The 20,473-nt window shown below is 49.2% G+C and overlaps 1 protein-coding gene across 1 annotated transcript in view; it reads left to right on the forward strand.

The window, feature by feature from the left end:
- The first annotated feature begins 586 nt into the window (after positions 1-586).
- The window catches only part of lrpprc (leucine-rich pentatricopeptide repeat containing), a 40,146-nt gene continuing 20,259 nt past the window's right edge, over positions 587-20,473 (forward strand). Inside the window, 28 exon segments of the mRNA XM_084709452.1 lie at positions 587-796; positions 1,569-1,588; positions 1,591-1,779; positions 1,899-1,957; positions 1,959-2,022; positions 2,189-2,310; positions 2,423-2,481; positions 2,566-2,638; positions 2,641-2,654; positions 2,817-2,943; positions 3,136-3,278; positions 3,659-3,755; positions 4,015-4,120; positions 4,256-4,363; positions 8,961-9,079; positions 9,347-9,440; positions 10,182-10,251; positions 11,453-11,480; positions 11,984-12,038; positions 12,845-12,933; positions 12,935-12,952; positions 13,292-13,369; positions 13,884-13,952; positions 14,047-14,158; positions 14,332-14,464; positions 14,586-14,671; positions 18,199-18,300; positions 18,303-18,402. Coding sequence (XP_084565578.1) covers positions 618-796; positions 1,569-1,588; positions 1,591-1,779; positions 1,899-1,957; positions 1,959-2,022; positions 2,189-2,310; positions 2,423-2,481; positions 2,566-2,638; positions 2,641-2,654; positions 2,817-2,943; positions 3,136-3,278; positions 3,659-3,755; positions 4,015-4,120; positions 4,256-4,363; positions 8,961-9,079; positions 9,347-9,440; positions 10,182-10,251; positions 11,453-11,480; positions 11,984-12,038; positions 12,845-12,933; positions 12,935-12,952; positions 13,292-13,369; positions 13,884-13,952; positions 14,047-14,158; positions 14,332-14,464; positions 14,586-14,671; positions 18,199-18,300; positions 18,303-18,402 — 2,513 coding nt within the window. The 5' untranslated portion in view covers positions 587-617.

Below are 20,473 nucleotides of genomic sequence, written 5' to 3' on the forward strand. Positions count from 1 at the left end.
CATGAACATTGTTTGCACAAGCGCCAACCGTACAATAGTTAAATTGTTATGAATGTGACGTCGGCTATAGCCTACCTGTTAGGCTACTGTAGTTGCTGACCACTCGTTTCTTGGAGACTATATCTGTATACCTATCAAGAGCCATACACTGACACCATCAACCGATCAATGTTACTATAAGTGTCGTCTTCCATCAGAAGATGCTTCCAACGTGGTTCTGTGTAGATCACGCCGGTCTAACTACACCATGTAATATTGCTTTAACGCACCAGCAACTCATGCAGCAGAATGAGAGCGAGTTCACGTGCGTCTATGGATTACAAAATGTGTATATGGTACATTACAGTTACAACGACATAAGAGGTGTAGCATGGAAAATGACTCGTTCAAATATGCATTTATAAGATATATATTTTTATTTTATTTACAATACTCAAATATTCATAATTAAATATCTAAACACGAGATTACCTAAAACTAACGAGTTCGATGGTGACAACGGTTTGACTGGAAACGCTCATTGCACGCCCCCACAAGCTCAAATGTTTTCGTCTGACGCACTTTGACCTATCACACGTGGTGCGGATGCCCTTCCACTGTCGTCGTTCAGGTTAAACATGGCTGCGCTCTTGAGATCAACACGGTTACTTAAATTTTCGCCTTCGGGCTTGCTACAGATTACAGGAACAAACAGAAATGGACCGCCGCTTAGCCGGTTGTTCAGCGGTACCACTGGTGGAAAAGGACTCGGTGTGTGCCCAAGACAAGTGGTCATTGGAAACAGCAGCTTATCCAGGTATCCCATGCAGTGATGCTCGTGTGCTAACTCGCCGGTCCATGCTTGCTTGTGTCATCCTGCGGTTGTCATTGAGAGTCAATGTCAAACGAATGCAAAATTGCACAATAAAAATGTAATCCACTAATAGGTTAATCAGACACATGGTTATCAAATTGTGCTAAGGTACATCATGCGACAAAGATGGCTCCCTATTTATATAATGTGCAAACTTGATGCTTGTGTAACCAAAACATTTGAATCGTTCATAACGTAACTAGATCTTAGAATGCACATAAACCTGATCCGTATGCCACATTTACACTACTTAATAAAGATGTTATGTCTAGCCACAGTAAGTCCATTTTGGATTGCTAGCTAGCATGCTGTGCTGAACTTAGTGAACGAAGGAGCCAGATGACTTTGAATAGGTATCCTCGACACCACATACAACACATAGCTAGCTAAACACAATGGGAATATAGTCGTTCATTACTACAGGAAACAAGGGCAGCCAATGTATCATCGGAGATTTCACGTCAAGGTCATGATTGTGGAATGATGCCCAGTTGGGGAAGATCCACATAGCTTTTACACAATGAAACATAGCTCCCATGTCCACAGTAGGGCTTGATATGAAGTACATGTAAGTTATAGACTAGATTTTTCCAGGTACTGCATGCCTCACATAATACTTTTGGGCTCTCTCTTTCTGGTCAGCTTCGAAACAGGGATTTAGAGGATGAACGAACCAGTGTTCCATCTTTCATACCGCCCATATTTTCTTACCCAGGTGCTTGTGGCCATATGCCGGTGTGCGTCACTCCGGGTGGCCCCGGAGCAGCGCAGGGTCCCCCGCGCCGCAAGGGCCGGTGTGGGGGTGCGTTCCAAGCAGATCAAGCAGTTCGACTGGGCCCTGGCCAAGCTGGACAACTCGGTAAGGAGGACCGGCCGCGTCACCAAAACTCTGCTGATGCGCGTGTTCCACGACCTCTGCAGGACAGGTCACACGCTGCGACACACACAACAGGGTGCGAATTACGGGGGGGGGGGGGGGGGGGGGGGTGTTGTATGTAGCAAAAAGTCACTCTCACCTTCTATGCCCTCTCCTCCCCCTCTCCAGGCTACCCTAGTGGCAACCAGGCCCTGTTGCTGTTACGAAGCTGTGGCTCCTTGTTACCAGGAATGCCCCCTGGAAGAGCGCACCGAGCTGGCACACCGCATCTGGGACAAGCTCTTAGAGATGGGTAAGGGCTAGTTCCTCTGACAAGGTTGTGTCAGCCTGGAGGGGGTCTCTGTTTGCAGGAACATGGTCATGGTCATAGATGTCTTTCTTGGATTTGTCACAGGAAACTATTTGGTAATTTCACTTTTTTTTTTTTTTTCTATAACTGTGTTTGTACTTTCTTCCAGGTGCCTCGTATGATGCCAGCCACTACAACGCTCTGCTGAAGGTCTACCTGCAGAATGAGTTTAAGTTCTCCCCCACTGAATTCCTGGCTAAGATGGAGGTAGCCAATGTCCAGCCCAACAGGGTAAGTAACCAGGCTTCTGGATAGTTCAACTTACACAAGGATTAGCAGGGTTGAAACCTAATGAACTAGCTATGCTGATTAACATATGAAATAATGTCTTGCCTCTTCTCAGGTAACCTTCCAGAGATTGATTGCTGCCTACTGCCAAGAGGGAAACATAGATGGAGCCAGGTATTATACCTTAAAGAACCCGACGTCAGTATGACTTTAGTATCTCTGCATTCTCTAACTGTTAATATTGTGTTCACCTGACAGCACAATCCTGGGATTCATGAAGAGCAAGGATCTGCCAATCACAGAAGCTGTTTTCAACTCCCTAGTGACAGGTGCCATGCCCGTGCGGGGTAAGCAACACAAGATTCATATACTTCCAATACCTAGGGTCTAAAAGGAGGGAACATGTCATGAGTGACTTGTATGTGATCATATTACATAGTTTACTTACAATTGATCTCAACCTTATGTTGTCTGTACATGGTTTTCACTGTGGTTCATCTGTTGTGCAGTGATGTGGCGAGTGCAGAGAACATATTTCCAGTCATGAAGACTGCAGGCATTGAGCCAGGACCAGACACCTACATGGCACTGCTTACTGTCTATGCCGAGAAGGGAGACATGGCCAAGATCTTACAGGTGAGAGTCCATACATGTAATCAGACGTTCATCAGTTTCTTACCATCTGCTGATTGGACCATGGTCCTTGTGTGTACTGCACTAAAAGGTGGCTACCAGACTCAAAATACTCCCCTCACTGCCTCCCTCTCTCCCTGACTCACTGCCTCCCTCCCTCCCTAACTCACTGCCTCCTTGACTCACTGCCTCCAGACCCTAGAGTCGGTGGAGGGGTCAGACTCCAGTCTCATGGACAGAGACTTGATGCAGGTGATCTTCAGCCTGTCCAAGGCTGGACACCAGCAGCACGTCCCTGCCGTGGCAGAGCGTCTGCGTAGCGAGGGGCTACATCCCAGGTAGGAACCATCATACACATCCTAATCAAATCAACCAATTCAACATTTGTTAGTATAGCCCTTTTTACACACAAGCATGTCACACAGGGCTTCACATACACCCATAGAACTGCCCCTCAACCAACCTAAACCCTCAAAGTTTCCTACTCACTTACCAGATAGATACCATCACTCTCTTGGTTTGTATGTACATCTAACACAGCCCCCTGACCCAAAGGTGGGATACTAGAAAATAATATGAATCAAATCAAAACAAATCTTTATTTCAATTCCACATGGTCTTTTCTCTTATGTCGATATGGAATCATTCAGTCACAGGAAGAAAAGAGTTTGACTGTGATATACACCTTTTTGATTTTGTCCCCTCTTGCTCCCTGTAGATGCCATGAACCTTTGCCTGAGCCTGATCACAGGGCCACGGGGCAGCCAGCTGGCCCTGCTCAACCCTCCCACCTCAGTGACTTGGCAGCACAGGACGTACACAGTAGAGGTCCCTGGGCAGCTAGGTTCAACATGGGCAGTGGGTTGATTACAGACGGTGAAGGATTAGGCAAGTTCTGTCTTCATGGAATGCACTTGTATTTATTCTCTCTCTCTCTCTCTCTCTCTCTCTCTCTCTCTCTCTCTCTCTCTCTCTCTCTCTCTCTCTCTCTCTCTCTCTCTCTCTCTCTCTCTCTCTCTCTCTCTCTCTCTCTCTCTCTCTCTCTCTCTCTCTCTCTCTCTCTCTCTCTCACAGCCTGTGGAGAAGTTGGTTACCTATTGCAAGGAGCTTCAAGAGTCAAACCTGCACTCCACACCCCTGCAGTTCTCCCTCTACTGCTCCCTGGAGGCCAAGAAGACAGGTACACAAGCACATGATGAAAATCGCCATTAGAGCTGTGTATTGGACTTCACCTCGCTTTAGAATAGACGTATTTCTTGATTATAAATACCCCTCTCTCTCTCTCTCTCCACCCCTGATCTTTGGTCCTCTCCAGCTACCGCTATGGAGCTGATGAAGATGATGAAGGAGCAGGGATTCCCCATAAGGCCGCACTACTTCTGGCCGCTCTTCACACACCACCAGAAGGAAAAGAACACAGCAGGTGGGTCGGGGGCGGGGAGCGGAGGGGGCTGGCTTGGCTCCCACCAGACGTCTGTCAGTACTGTCTAGAAGGCTGACACACTGCTATCTCTTCAGTGCGTATGTATGTTTTCTAGACGGTCCTTGTGTCGGCCTTCACTCTCGCTGACCGACAGGCAGATAGACATGGCCATCTCAGCAAGGACACCTGTCACTCATAGGGCATATGGACAGCACTGTTGTCACCAGCACAGTCCACTTCTGTTTCTAGCGGTGCTTGTCGCTTTGATACGTAATCTTACCACAGGGCATTCATGGGACATGTCTGATGCTGGCTGTCTGGAGGGTGGAATCAGATGATTGACAGGTAAAGGGTTTTCTTTCTTGGCTACGTGGCTCGCGTAACCACAGCAACAGAACCTGAAGTTACGGTTGCCTGTCAGAGGGATGAAGTTCTCTCTCCTCTCTGACCTCTTCCTATTGACTGAGCCTCCACTCCACTTGGCTGCAAATGTCTCACTACGCTTCCAGACAAAATTATCCTGGAAATATACTTCTTTTGAGTGCTTCTGTAAGGAACGGTGGACCTAAAAGTTGATCTTTGAAGTCTGGGTGTACTGTTAGGTTTTTAGTCATACTGCCAAAAAGTCGTTTTTGAATGTTAGAGCTTAATGGGGGCTTCCATGCCTCCTGGGGGAGTGTGTTAAGAAGTGTAGGAAGAGAGAGCCTGTGTGTGTGTGTGTGTGTGTGTGTGTGAGGGTGTAGAGGTGTGGCGTGGGAAGGTTATGACTCCACCAGACCTCCATCAACTCAGGGGCTTTTAGAAGAACCGTCTCTGTAAAATCTTTAATGGGCCTCTGAGTGGACCCCCACAGAAGGATTTCACTGGTGCGGGGCAAGCGGAGGGGAATGCGTCCGATCTGCGAGTAAGATGGAGTCGTAACAGAACTGATAACACACAGACACACAGACAGGCTCACATCAAAGCTGTGAATTGGAAATGGATCTGTGAGACCATAGGAAACAAGGATTGTGTCCTATGATAAGCTCCAAGGTGGAACTCCTTAGGAACATACCTTTCCAAGGCCAATTTGGATCCACAAGGGCGCTATGGAATACTTTTAATTACTACAATACTTTTTGGGGGGACATTTTGTTTTATTTCTCTTTTAAATTTGAGGGGTTGGTGCACATTTAGTAAAAAAATATATTTTCTCTCTATAAATAACATAATGCACAGTTGTCACTTGGAGGAATTTGACGGTCATTTTGCCATGTTTGCTTCATCAAACATCAGATAGCCTGAGGGATGTTATTCCCCCACCTCCATTCTTGGAGGCAAAGGGGTTCAAAGGTCAATGTGCTTCCAGTGGTTTCTAGACTCTTACAGTCCAATCCCTACCCTGACGATCTTGGGGTGAGTTCAGATGGAGCCAAGGATCACATGAGGAGCAGTATTTAAAAACGTGTCATCCATGGGATCAATAGCTTCTTGTAGGCCTACCATTCTTGAGTTTTTTCGCATAAAAATCTGTGGCGTTTTGGAAAGGAATTTTTTCTAACGTTCCTGAAAACACCTTGGAAAAAGAAAGCTCTTCAGTCACAGATGGCTATCGTACCGAGCATGTGTTAAAATTCATGAGAAACAGTCATACGGACGCTGTCGAAAGGAATTCAGTCATGTTTAATGCTCTAAGTGCAGATTAGGTTGCAGAGTGCGTCATTTTGCTTAGCTCTCCCCTTTGCCCCCCGCCCCCCCCCCCCCTCCCCTCCTTCCGAAGAGTTATTAAAAAGTAATATTTCCCTGTTGCTTAATTGACAGGCGTTGGAGCTGGCAGCTAGCCGGAGTCTCATCTGTAGAGCAGCGGAGATGCTGCCAACTGGGCGAGCTGCACGCCAGCGGCCTGGAGCCCCCAGTCTGAACACACCGGACATCCATTTAGTTGTCAAAGCGCTTAACGAGAGCGATGGGGAAACTTCTCTCCCTCTCTCCTCCACACACCCGTTCCCTGACTGCGTTGTTAGCCTTAACCCTCATGAATGATGCAGCCTCTCTCTCACTCGCTTTGTGTGTGGTGTGGTGTATCTGTGTGTGTGTGTGTGTGTGTGTGTGAGTTTTGGCGGGCACCGTGGTGGAGGTGATGTGACTGATGCGGAGTGACTTGATTTCATGTAAATGCGAGCGCTCTGAGGGAATTCACTTTGGATTACGCGCACCACTGTGCACGGCCATGAAATATTAAGCGTCATGTCACTTTCTGTCCACAGGTGTCACTGGCGGGCAGGAGCCCGGCCGAGGAAAAACTTTGCATTTTGATGAGGTGTGGATTTGGGCAGGCGAGTTTGAGGAAGCATATGCTTTTGCTTTTGTCCCACCAGCCGCGAGCCACAGCCGCTTGTCACTCCCGAGCAGGGAGCACGCTCTTATCGCTTGTGACACAGCAGCATTAGAGAGGCGAGGGATGGAGGGAGGGAGGCAAGACTGCCCTGTGTTTGGCTCCGCTACGAAGAGGCTTTTATGTTTCGGACGAGGAGATCTTAAGCTCCCGCCTGACCTCCTCATCTACGCCTCCGCCAATCAAATATACCCCCCCCCCACACACACACAATTAATGGGGAAGAGCCTAGGACCTTCTCAGCACTGATTTCATCAGATGTCACAGCCACCTGAACCTGATGAGAGAGAGAGAGAAAACAGGGGAAGGGACATAGAGATGTGACAGGGTCTAAGGACGAGAGGAGAAGGCAAGAAACGGTTGACTGTCAGGACACTGGGCCTCCTTTTGCATCTTGTTTTTCTCTCTCGGTTTTTCTCTGTCTCTCTCTCTTTCGGGTTCTCTCTCTCTTGGTGAAGCTCTCTCGTGGTAGGCTACATCATGAGAATGACCTGTGTAGATGTCTCTTTTCCATGTCATTCAGATGTAGTAGTTTAGCCTGTAAATCAGAGGCGTAGGCCTGGGTAAGCCCAGGCCTATCCATATTTTTCTAGGCCTACCCAAAAAGATTATTGTGGCAATGCCCCTGCTGTAAATGATAGGAGTAGCAAGGCGTTAAATTTGCTCTCATTGAAACTGTCTGATCAATACATTAGCACATTTTCTTCCCTCAACTATACTGTTTATGCGTCACATTCAACACTATGTAACTCATATCGTCAGTTTACAAACATTTGAAATCAAGTGAAGTCAATTCTTGATTTCAGTGAAATCAAGTGAAGCTCGCAAGAAAAATGTGCTCCCGAGCTCACTCTGCTGTTGCGCGGATATGAATGTTGAACCTCTGCAGTTAGTTTATGAACTAAAGTTACCGAGACGTGTTTACAGCGTGTCTCCCGAAATGGCATCTACTGACCCAGCAATGCCGTTTTAAAAGCGGCCTCTCACGCGCTAGCTAACGCGTTCGCGGAAAAAGTGCTGACCGCGGAGTCTCACGTGAAAACGAGGACACGTATACATTTACTGGCGCCATTCACATGTTTCCTATCCGTCTGTCTTCTTCAGAAAATGGATCATGGATAATTCAACAGGAAAACAGGTGCGCTCTCTCTTTCATAAAAAACGACTTGAGCGAAACCAGGATGTGGGGACGATGCTCTTGGGCTCCATTGAGAAGAAAGAGGCAGATCGCCTGTTTACTTTTTCTTGAAAGCAAGAAGGGTAGTGAGCTGTAAAGGGAGCAAGAGGGATGAATGAATGAATGAATGAGGAGAATGGAGATGGGAGTGATGTTGGGGGGCTGCCTGGCTGGTTATTCAGGTGCTCTACCTGAGTACCTTGACCCCCCCTTGGTCCGGGGGTCCTAAGAAGGTTTTAATGGCATATAAAAGCCTAACTGATCTTTTATTCAGGTGCGTAGGGGCCAAAGCAGGCTATTGCCAGGTGAACATAGACCTCCCTTGAGAACCAGGAAACTCAGCTGTGTGTTATGGCCTGAAAGAAGAATAAACACTGAAACACACACACACACACACACACACACTCGTGTGTCTCTCTCTCTCCTTGCGTTCTTCTCTCTTGACATTGAAACACTTAGCTCCCCCTTGCTAAAGAATGCAAAGGAACACGGTGTGCAGGTAAACAACATAGCCACAAACGGCACTCGTATACAATATCTCTGTGCGGTGGAACGGCTCAGAACCGGCTGTTCCATATGCATGGGGCTGTTGTGAGGGTCTCTGCCCAGGGCCGGGCCCCAAGGGGGTGGCTGGAAAACAGGGTGATGAGTCCCCCTTCAGCCCCTCCCCGCAGCCCCGCCACCACCACACTGGTGTGGAGGCACATGCATTATTATTCTAATGGGGGATGTGTGTGAGAATGTGTGCCAGCTCATTTATTTCTAAGACCCAGATGTAAACAGCACAAACCAAGCCGGGTGTGTGTTAAGGGGGTTTGTGTGTGACTGAAAGACAGGGTATAGCCTGGTATACACTTACGACTAACTATTCATGATACTGGTCCACATCTGATGTAGACTATTCTAGAGTTTTTTATTCTTCGATGTTGTATTTTTCTATATTCTTGTATTTTCTAGGCTCTTCCTGTGTTATGTACGTGGACTGTTTTCATATGAAGGCTTGTGTTATGTGGAGTTTTCTAGACTGTTCTGCCTCGTCTCCTCAGGAGTTTTGGAGGTGATAAAGGGCATGCAGATGCTGGGGGTGTCAACCGACACGACGACCTTTGACACCTACATCCTGCCTTCCTTCCCCAATGTTGACAGCGCCGCTGCCGCTCTCAAGGTAAAACGTGTGTGTGCGCGCGCAAGTGAGCGAGCGAGCGTTACTTTTCCAGCATTCCTATTGTACTTGAATAACTATGTGATTGTGTGTGTTTTTAGCAGGTAGGTTAATAAGATGAATATCTGTGTGTGTGTGTGTTGCAGGTAGAGGAATAACTATGTGATTGTGTGTGTGTTTTGCAGGTAGATGAATAAAATAAATAACTTAGTGTGTGTAGCAGGTAGATGAATAACTGTGAGATTGTGTGTGTAATGGTGTGTGTTGCAGGAAGCGGGCTGCTCCCTGGACACTGACAACGTCCTGTGTTCTGAAGTGCGTTCCAAGGCAGCAAGCGGTGACCTGGTGACACTGTTGACCATGTGTAAGCACAAGCCTCCTATCATCCTGTAGACACACAAGCTAACGGTGCTCAGGAATGTTATAGGGTTAGAATCCCCCCCTCCGCCGGCCCCTCCCAACACTGAAATGGCCTCCCTTTGCTCCAGAGAGCCATGATGCACTCTGGGAGTTACAAACGCCCATCATCGGCATCTGGCCACCGTTTTGCCTGAAGGCTAATTGCCCCGTCAGAGCTCTGTGGCTGGTTGTCTCTCCGAATGGGCCCCATGCGCACTCTTTCTCACTCACTCTCTTACACACACACACACACACACACACACACACACACACACACACTTCTCTCCATACTCATCAGGCTCTTTCAAGTAATTAGTGTGAGTGAATGTGAGGGAGAGGAGGAGGGAGGTGATGGACACCTTGAGGAGGTAATTTTTCAATAATGGATGCCTCTTTTGTTTTAGCCCCCCCCAGTGTGCCTTCTCTAACTGCTGTCACACCTTCCTCATGTTCTTTATCTTTCTTGTGTCTTCCATTACTCGTGGAGGTTTTTTTTATTGTTTAGTCGGGGTTAGTTTTCTCAACTAACTTATTGCTCCCCCTTCCCTTCCGGAAAAAACGGAACATGGGCTTTGAATGGGCTGTCCCTGTCGCCCTGTCTTGAACCCTGAGTCTGCCTTGGTGCTCGACTGTAGGTTTACTAGTGTGAGGGTCCTGGACAGTGTATGACCGTGTGTGTGTGTGTGTGTGTGTGTGTTCTCTCCAGTGTCAGACTCGTCCTTCCCTGCCATGGACTTGAGTCAATTCAGAGGAAATCTCATCAACGGCTTCAGAAAGTAAGTCTGCTTGTTGTGTGTGGGGTTGGGGGTGGGGTTGGGGGTGGGGTTGAGCGTGTGGCGTGTGTTTATTGACCAGGGTTAAGTTCGGCCTAAAGCCAGTGTTATGTTATGGTGACTGTGCCGTATGTGCAGTGTAGTGCACCGTGTGTTTGTGGGTGTGTGTGTTCTCCTTGCTTGCAGCTGGCCACACAGTCCTGTGTGCCTCATAGTTGTGGAACTGATGTCCTCCAGCCCCAAAGCATTGTGGGAGACATGCTAATGTGTATACACTCAGCCCCGCCCCCAAGGGCAAGCACTGCCTCAGGACTGGCCTGCAGGCCCTAGTGAGGGGTGGCGGGTGGGGTGTGCGTAACTGTTTACCATATTGTACATTTTCACACACACACACACACACACACACACACACACACATACACTCAGACAAGCACTGGGTTGGTAAAAAAGAGAACGGCTTGTCCTCCGTCTCTCTGAAGGATAACCTCTGAAGGATAACCTGAAGGATAACCTATGAAGGATAACCTATGAAGGATAACCTCAGGCTGCTGGTGCTACCTGGTGAGGCCTTAAGCCACTTCTGTTGAATGTTGAACTGAACTCCATAGTTCTGTCAGGGTGGAACACCCAGGAAGGCAGGTAGAACCAAGCTGGCTTGGTGCTAAATTGTGGTTTGCTTCTGACTCCCCCTGCTGACTGCCGACATGATAGTTGCCTCCCTTATACTGCTGTCACCCCGACACGCAGCTCTGAGGCACAGGCCCGAGACCACGCCAGTTGCCCTGTCAGGGTCGTAATTGGTGTTGTCACCGAGGTGGGGGTTAGGAAAGGGGGGGGGGGGGGGGGGGGGTCTGTCACTAAGGAGGGTGGGTGCGTGGGCTGGCTGTGTCAAAGCCATGTCACTGTGAACTGGGACTTGCTCCTGTCAAAAGCAAGGTCAGGGGATAATTTAATCATTAAGCCCCCACCCCACCCACCCCAAATTCCTCCTCCTCTTAACGTTGCTCTTCCAAACAGCTGACAACACCAGAAATGTCATCCTTTATCCTAATTTCGGCAGTATTTTTGCTGTGTGAGTGTATGTGTGTGTGGATGGATTGGTGGTGATGCCTACTACAGCTGCTGTAGCTGTGTCAGTCTAGATGATATTCTGTGTTTGTGTGCGAAGTGATTCAGATCTCTTGTCCTCTGCTGCCCTCTATAGGTCAGAGGATGTAGAGACCAAGGCCAAGGTAAAGCTGCTCCTCATTCCTCATCTCATTGTCACTCAAATTTACTGTACAAAATATTCATTTATTGAGGTGAAATTGATTCAAGGAAATCATTTTATTTACTATAAATTAATTAAACTATTATCGGTGGACTTTACTTAAAGCAAATCCAAATCAAATATTTTTGTGCTTGTGGAAAATTCATGCAGTCTTTTGTTAACACTCACAAAATATGGAATTCAACACCAATTTTTTTTTACTGAACTTTATAGATATTTCCCACAATCAAATGGATAGTAGTAACAATTTTCAATTATTTACTGCCAGATTCTGTATTAATTAATTATTCATTATTATCGGGAATATTTTTGATTGTCAACATTAAATGAGGGAACAATGTTGTCAAAAAAGTGGAAATAATACTTTGCCGTCTCCAGTATGTGTGGGTGTGAAGGCTGTATAAATAGAAATGTTAGGTTTATGTTAAGGTGCACAGAGACACAATATTCTGATTGTGGTTACAGATCACTGCCCTGCTGTTCAAAGATGAGCGTTTCACAAAAAAAGGTTCCAGACATGGTAAGAGCTGATGTCAACACAACACACTCCCAACATGAGACCAACAATCATATCTGACAGTTGTGTGTGTGTGCACGCATATACAGTTTTTGCAGTCTTAGTAGCATTTGACTGCTGACAGGCTCACTCTGCGTTATGATGCTTGTGCCTAGTTTGTCGTGTGTGTATGTGCATGTGCGTATGTGTGTTTGGGAGAGCGAGCGAGAGGTCTGGTCAAAAAGTCTGTCACGGGGAAATAGACTCTGGCCGTTGACACAGTGCTGACTTGTTAAACAGCTCATGCAGAACTGCGTGTGTGCGTGTGTGTGTGTGAGTGGTGCGGCCACGTCTCTCCATGTCAGTGTGTGTCGGCTACTGTCGTCTGACCCGGGCGTCAGCGCCGGGGTTTGTGCTGGTGGGAGAGATGGAGACGGTTACACGTGTCACATCCTGTTGCCCTCGCTCGCCCGGTCCCGCGTCACTGCAGCCCGCCGCGCATTACCTCACACTTCACTCACTGATCTGCCACAGAGCTGGCTCGGTCAGCAGAACACACACACACACAACTACACACACAACTACACACAACTACACACACAACAACACACACACACACACACAACTACACACACACATAACTACACTGGGAAGAGGAGAATATCAAAAAGACACTCTGAGGATGGTAAGCAGCACAAGAACACTGCCTGGCCTGGGTGTCTGAGGTGTCCTCTCTCTCTGTCTCTGTCTCTCTCTCTCTCTCTCTCTCTCTCTCTCTCTCTCTCTCTCTGTCTCTGTCTCTCTCTCTCTCTCTCTCTCTCTCTCCTCAGAGGACACCGCCTACTTCCTGTATAACCTGATCAACGGGATGACGGCAGCAGAGGTGCAGGCTCAGGAGGCTCAGCTGAGGCACTTCTTCCCACCTGCTCAAGACCTTGGTACGCACACACACACACATGCACGCACGCACACACACACACACACACGCACGCACACACACACACGCGTGCATAAATTCAGACACGCACACGGATATTGAGTTCATTCATAGATGTTCAGCCAGGCCAGAACCTTGGTTTACACAGTGCCGATCTGGGATTAGAGATGTGAAGCGTGTCTGGGAGTAATGAGAGCCAGAATACCCATGTTCTCGGTCTCTTTTTTCAGATTGGCAATCTGGGAGCCCAGTCGAATGATCAGGTTCAGGTGATGGAGACATGCTCGTCAGCTTGTAACAGATGATTAATCTCCATCTATCCTCTCTCTGACCCTCCCAGAATATCACCATCCCTATGAACATCTACAGAGGCATCCGGAACCTTCTGGATTCTTACCAAGCTCCAGAGCTCATCAAGGTAGGAGTCAGGTGGCTGAGCGGTTAGGGAATTGAGCTAGTAATCTGAAGGTTGCCAGTTCGATTCCCGGGCCATGCCAAATTACGTTGTGTCCTTGGGCAAGGCACTTTACCCCTACTTGCCTTGGGGGAATGTCCCTGTACTTACTGTAAGTCGCTCTGGATAAGGGCGTCTACTAAAAATGACTAAATGTAAGGTGCTGCCTATTTTAGCCTAACCTATCTTAGTTTAGCCTCGTCTAGCCTAGCCTGTCAGACCATTCTGTCCTATGTTAGGGTGTAAGCAATAGTAGGTATTTTAGGGGGAATTGCAGATGTGTTAAATGGTCGTGTTAATGTAACACCAACATTATTATACATTATTTCCATAATGTATAATTGATAAACAATTATAGCATATCATTGTGACCCTTCATTTGAGTCCACAGTCATGAACATGGACAGAATTATACCGTTCTTTAGGGTGAGGGGCCTCTTGCATCTCTCCTCAATGTTGTCGTCTTGTCTTGTTTCAGGCTGTGCTGTTCCTGGCTGAGGGCCAAACAGACGGTCCAGAACATTCCGGCCCCAAGCTCGCTGTAAGTGTGCGTGTCATACATGCCAGGGTTTTGAGGGAAGGTGAATGTGGAATATGAACGTTCACACACGCAATTTTCTTATGTGTTTCTTTTGTAACAGGACGCGGAAGGCAAGGTGTCTGCGCTGGAGAGTAAGCTAGCAGAGTTGAAGGGAGAAGGGAAACCTGTGGGTCCCACTCTGAAAGCACTCATCCTGACTCTCTGCAATGAGGGAGGTGGGTCCTAGCCCTAACCCTAACCTACACGCCCTAACCTACACGCCCAACCTATACACCCTAACCCTGGTGCTACCACACCTCACCCTATCCTTGTTGTCACGATCCTACAACAGGGCTATGGTGTGTAGTTTAGACACTCTTGTGATTGGCATCTCTCCTGTCCAATCAGAAACTGGACAGGGCCCTGGAGCTGAAGCAGCAGTACGAGGATGAGATGGTTGCCGGGGGTTACGCCACCCTCATCAATCTCTGCTGTCGCCTTGACAATGTGGAGGAGGCGATGAACCTAAAGAGGGAAATGTGAGTTGATGTTCACGAATGAACGTGTACACACACACACACACACTGCCACAATGCATAACTGGGAGCTATTTGCATCTATTAAAGGTAGTTAAACTCCTAAGTGTGTCTTCCTTCCCAGGAGCCGTCAAGATTCCTCTGTGGCCCTGGATCCCAGCAAGTACCTGGGTCTGGTGAAGCTGCTGTCCCTGCATGACAGAGTGGAGGGTGAGTTGGGACTGCTGGGAAGCTGGAGACATCGCTTTAAACGACCCATAGAAGTGGGTTAGCCTGTCGGAATATCCTCCTCGGCTGGGACGTAGGCCTGTATGTAATGTAGGTGTTGGAGACTGGGCCTCTTTCCATGCTTCTTGTAAAGTGTGTGTGTGTGTGTGTGTGTGTGTGAGAGTGAGAGAGAGAGAGTTGGAGCTGACATGCATCTCTCAGAATTCTCCACATTAATCAACCATTATCTGAATGCCACGGTGGATTTCTCTGAGCCCATCTAAGTCCCAATTACAATAACGGTGTGTTTTTCACTGTCTGTGCTTTGTGCACACAGTGACAGCAAAAATGTCTACCCTGTCTCTTCTCCCTTTCTCCTGCTACCTCTCTCTCTACCTCTCCTTGTAGAGGCACGTCACTCTCCTGCTCTGATCCTCCCCTCCTTCCCTCCCATCCCCTCCTTCCCTCCCATCCTCTCCTTCCCTCCCATCCCATCCTTCCCTCCCTCCCTCCCCCACCTCGCCCGTCAGTGGGAGTGGAGGGAAATTACAGGACTCACGCTACTTTAACAGAATTACAGAAATCGGTCCTGATACTAATGGCGTATCATATTGGTAGAAAGTGCTTGAACATTTCACAGATTTGCATGTGAATTCAAGCAGAGGTGTGGTGGTGGTGCTGGTGGTGGTGGTGAGGGGGATTAGAAATTATGGGTGGTATGTTGAAGGTGGGCTGGGGGCGAGGGTGGGGGGGGAGCGGCCATTAGCCAGAGTGAATGTGCGGGGGGCTTGTCATCCACATTAGCACAGCTGGCTGGCCAGGGAGCTAGCCCGCTCTCTCCGACAGCCCGGCCCCCTTGAAGATCATGCCTCCTGGCACGACCGCTCACCAGCTCTCTGGCTCTCCGCCTTTTTAATGGCTCTGTTGTTTTCCTTCCTTCTTTCACCTCCGTCCGCCCCCGTCCTTCCTCAGAGAACACCTTGCCCCAGCGAGCAGCTGCCCTCGAGGGCGGAGAGCCCACGGGGTCTGCCCCTAGCGCTGGTGGGGGAACGGGCTGGGATGGGCTGGTGGAAATTAGAAGGATTAATGGCCTGTGTGATGGTTGTTTACCTGTATGGAGGATAGTGGGGCGGATATAGGATGCTATCTGTCCGTCAGAGAGTTCCCCCAGCCAGGCGATCAGTCCCGGCTGGCTGGGCTGATCTGCAGGCTTTGGGCTCCATTTGTTCCCATCACATCCAGACCAGTGGCCATGCTGATTAGCCGTGCTGTCAGGGGAAGGGGAGAGAGGAGGAGACGATCTGTCGCGTCTCTCTCCCCGATATTCGTGTTGATGCAAACGCATCGCTAGCTGCCTAAAATCTCGCTCTGGCCATCTGCCTTACCAGGTTGCTCATTTACATGGGGTAGCTGGCTAACAGAGTTGCTAGCTTACACTGAGTAGTTGGATAACAGGTCGCTAACAGGTTATTATCTTGGGATGCACCGCCTGTGTCACATTGTCATGTGGGATTCAGATCCAAAACCCAGAGAGGAATGAAAAATGCCAACTGTAAGAACTTAACAACCCAGGAAGAGAGTCCAAAAAACCCACAACCAAGAAATAGCAACTTAACAAAAACATTTCCACCCACTTTCCCTCACCCCCTATAACCTCTCTCCTTCCAAACTCCCCCTCGCTTTCCTCCCAGCCCCTCGCCCTCTCACACACGATCACACCCCCACCTCCCTGCCCTCACCCCATCCCGGTTTCCTTTTTTACCTCATCAAATCTGTGACAGTCACAGAGCCTGTACCTGATTTGCATAACAACAGCGGGGAAATGAGTGGAGGGCGTGGAGATGGAGAGGCAGACTTGGAATTTGGATGCCAAAGCACTCACCAGTGGCCCTGTGTGTGTGTGTGTGTGTGTGTGTGTGTGTGTTGTGTGTGTGTGTGTGTGTGTGTGTGTGTGTGTGTGTGCCCGGTGTGTTTGTGACTGTGTGCGTGCCTTCCAGTGTCATTGCCTTCACCACTGAGTGAAACAGTGTGGTTTAAGAGGTGTAATAGCCGGGGAACTCGCCTGCCAGGAGCATTGTTGAGGGATCATTGGATCTGAAAGCCTCCCACACCTGGGTGTGCTGCAAGGCTAGCTGGCTAGCTGGCTAGCCCTGCTCTGGTACGGTAGAGTCAGCCCCACATGCAGCAGGAGAGAGGGGCAGTTTGAGCACATGCAGCTCCAGTGAAGCTGGAAGTTACATGCCAGCAGTAATCAGGGCCAAAGCAAATGATAGTAAGCTTTGTTGTTGTCGTCAATATTGTCGTACTTTCTTTCCGTGTTTTGTGTATGTGAGTGTGTGTGTAAATGTGGGTTCTACGTGGTGCGGTTGGAATGCTTTGTTGTTCCCTCTATCTCTCCCTCTCTCTCCCTCTATCTCACCCTCTCTCCCTCGCTCTCTCCCTCTATCTCCCTCTATCTCGCCCTCTATCTATCCCTCTCTCTCTCCTCTATTTCCCTCTCTCTCTCCCTCTATCTCACCCTCTCTCCCTCGCTCTCTCCCTATCTCTCTCTGCGTCGGGCCAGGCTGCGATGATTAGTATCGCGGGTGCAAACAGACCCTATCGGTATCAGCCCATTAGCTGGCCTTTAAACACAGTGTAAACACATCTTAATGATCTGGCCCTGCGACAGAGCAGCTGCCAGTGCCTGCTCTCCGTGTCCCCCAGCCAGATGGGAGCCCGGCCCGCTAAAAAGCACCCATTACGGGGCCGTGCGCCGCCCGCGCTCGCCTGCCAGGGCATGGTGAGGGCACGAGCGGGCAGCCCGGCGCATACCTATAATTTACCCTCCACGCTTTCCACACGGACGCGACAAAAAACGGCCCCCATTGTGGGGGCCCGGTAATTGTAGTCTCGTTTAGAAATGCAAGTAGCAATTAGCCGGGAATTGGCATTATACGGCCAGATCCACATCCCTGCTGGGTGCAAAATGCTGTTTTAATAGCAGTTTGTTTTCCCCCACATGAAATTATCTAAGGGGCCTTTTATCACATTCACACACCCTTCTCTCCCTCTCTCTTTCTCCTTCTAATCCCCTCTCTCTCTCTCTCTCTCTCTCTCTCTCTCTTTCTCCCTCTCCTCTCTCTCTCTCTCTCGCTCGCTCTCGCTCTCGCTCTCGCTCTCGCTCTCGCTCTCTCTCTCTCTCTCTCTCGCTCTCGCTCTCTCTCTCTCTCTCTCACCCTTTTCCTCCTTGCTTTTTCTCTCACTTGTTCTCTCCCTCCCTCTCTCTCATTTGGGAGAATGGATACTAGGCTCAAAACACTCTCCCAAACTGCCACATAAGAGTGCCCGGAGGATAAGGATTGTCTTTTTGTGCATCCTACGCCGTATCAATTAGATCTTTTCAGCACATTCACTATTCTTCCCTAACCCTCATACTCGAGGGGATTCCCCGCGACGAGAGTGGGTATGACCGGCCTAGAGATTGTTTGTAAATGTATTGTCCCTTTCGGACGTCTTCAACTTTCTCCTCTCCCTCTCCTCCGTTGCAGAGGCGGTCGACATGCTGAAGGAGATGAAGGATATGGAGGTGGCCATGACGGACACCACCGTCACCCTGATGTTCCACGTCCTCAACGCCACCAAGGAGAAAGGGCCCGACGTAGTAGGAGACTCCAGGACACCATCTTCTCTCTGGGATTGGCCAAGCCCTCTGCCAACCTCTGCTCCCCTCTCATTTCTGCCTACCTGCAGAGGTGAGAACATACAAGACTGTGTATGTAGACACACGTGCAGAGCACAAACGTGTGCATGAGCACAAGTGCATTCGTACAGCTAGGCCAGACAACCCGCTTCCTGTAAACAGAGAACATCCTCCTGCCTGGACTCTGCGTCCTTATTGGCCTGATGGGATCGGTGCCAGCCCGCCTTCTACAGTTTGTCCCGACGATCATGACCAGAGGTGCATTCTGGGTCAGCGCCTCAGACAGAGAGAGGATTTGGACACGGCCTGGGAAGGGCTGGGTGTGGGGGTAACATGGTCGGGATTGTGGGGGGGGGGTCACAAGACTGCTTTGTGCTTGTTTGTGTGCCGAGATCAACCAGCAGCTGCTGCCCCAACCATGACCTCCCTCTCCCTCATTTCCATAAAGCAGAGTCCTGCTAGCATTACCAGCGATGGCTATCAATGCCTTCTCGCTAAAACGCTAATATGCAAATAGGCTTCTCTGAGCGCTGGCCTCGCGGCCTCTATAGCCCCGCCCCCTGGGCCGCTATTCAGGTCTATTTGTCAGAACGGCTTTTAAGTAGATCATCTCATTTGCATGTTAATTATGTACCGAGCACTAATTGCTGGACTTGCCACAGCCGTGCAGTGCTCTGCAAGAAGGCCCCCCCCCCCACCCCCCCACCTACACAAACTCCCCGACTCACACGCACACCCCCGACCCTCAATGTACCCCTACATGCAGGGGGAGAAGGAAGGGGGGCCACTGCTGTGCACCTTCACACAGTTTGTTTTCACATACACTGCGTGCCCCCCCTGGGGTTGTTTGTTTTGCTGTCAGTCATGGCTCCACAAACACAGCAACCAGGTTCGCACGTTATTTGCTGCCTAGTCTCTGAGATTAGCTTGGTAATTTTCCCCCCAGGTTCATTAGCAGCTATAAAAAACAAAGGAAGAGATCTCTCTCTCTCTCCCCCTCCTTCTTTCCTCCTCTGTAGTTGGTAGTTTTTTTTTTTTTTTCTGTAACCATCAAGCGTGTAAAAGTTTCATCGAATTTAGCACAAAAAAAAGGAAAGGTAGAGAAGCCACCATTACCCGTCTGTCATGGTGGCGAGGGCTTCTGAAGAGTTAGGTTTCTCTTTCTATTCACGTTTCGTTCCCCTCTTTTTAACGTCATCTTTCATTTTTAATCGCTCTACTTATCCGTCCAAATATCCCCCCCCCCCACACACCCCCTTCTTCCCTTTCACCCCTCCTCTCTCCTCTCCTCCCTTTCTCCGTCTCATCCCCTTCCCGCTCCCACTGTTCTCTCCGTCATTCAGCGTCGGCGTCTTCTACGGCGCGAGGACAAAGCGCTGTGTCACTCTCCCGCCGCTGTCTCATCACTGTGTCAGCAGTAATGACTTAATGAACACTTCTCCCCCAGATTAGCGCTGACAGCCCGTCAGCGCGTTCCTACCGTTAGCCTGGGCTCAGCCCCGCGCTGCAGAAACAGGCTATCCGCTAGGCTAACCGCTAGGCTAACCGCCTCTCAGGAGTTATAGCCACGATTAACGCCCCGGATGCTAATGAGCCTAACAAAGGGAGGATGGCAGGAGCTGTTCTTGTGCAGTGAGAGAGAGGAGGGATCAGACGAATAGACAGACCGTGAGGAGGAGGAGGAAGAGAGCTGTCAGCAGGCGGCTGTTTGGAGATGGAGAGCGGGAAGAACTCCCACTCTCTAGAGATCTATTCTTCCGACATAGACTAGTGTGGGACAGATAAATAGGCTTACCTCAAGTGAGGAGACAGAATGGCGCAAACTGCATTTTGTGTGTGTGTGTGCGTGTGCGTGTGCGCTCGCACAGGCTCGTGACAACCTGACATTCAGCGAGCTAGAAATGTCATGATTGGCGCGCTCCACACAGATTCACACAGATCCTTGGATCCAGAGCTCTTTCCTGAGGACAGTGGTGTGATAACTGGTCTTCTAGTCTGCAGGGAACAAAAGAGTGGGGAAGGGGGGGAAGAGAGGAATGAAATGAAATGAGCTTTTTCTTGTCTAATCCTTCAGGTTCTTTGGGTAAAGCACTTCCCTCTTTTTTTTTTTGTCTATCTCCTTC

The sequence above is a fragment of the Hypomesus nipponensis genome, chromosome 11 (genome assembly GCF_054491055.1).
Source record: "Hypomesus nipponensis isolate SF chromosome 11, ASM5449105v1, whole genome shotgun sequence".
In the NCBI taxonomy this organism is placed as follows: domain Eukaryota; kingdom Metazoa; phylum Chordata; class Actinopteri; order Osmeriformes; family Osmeridae; genus Hypomesus; species Hypomesus nipponensis.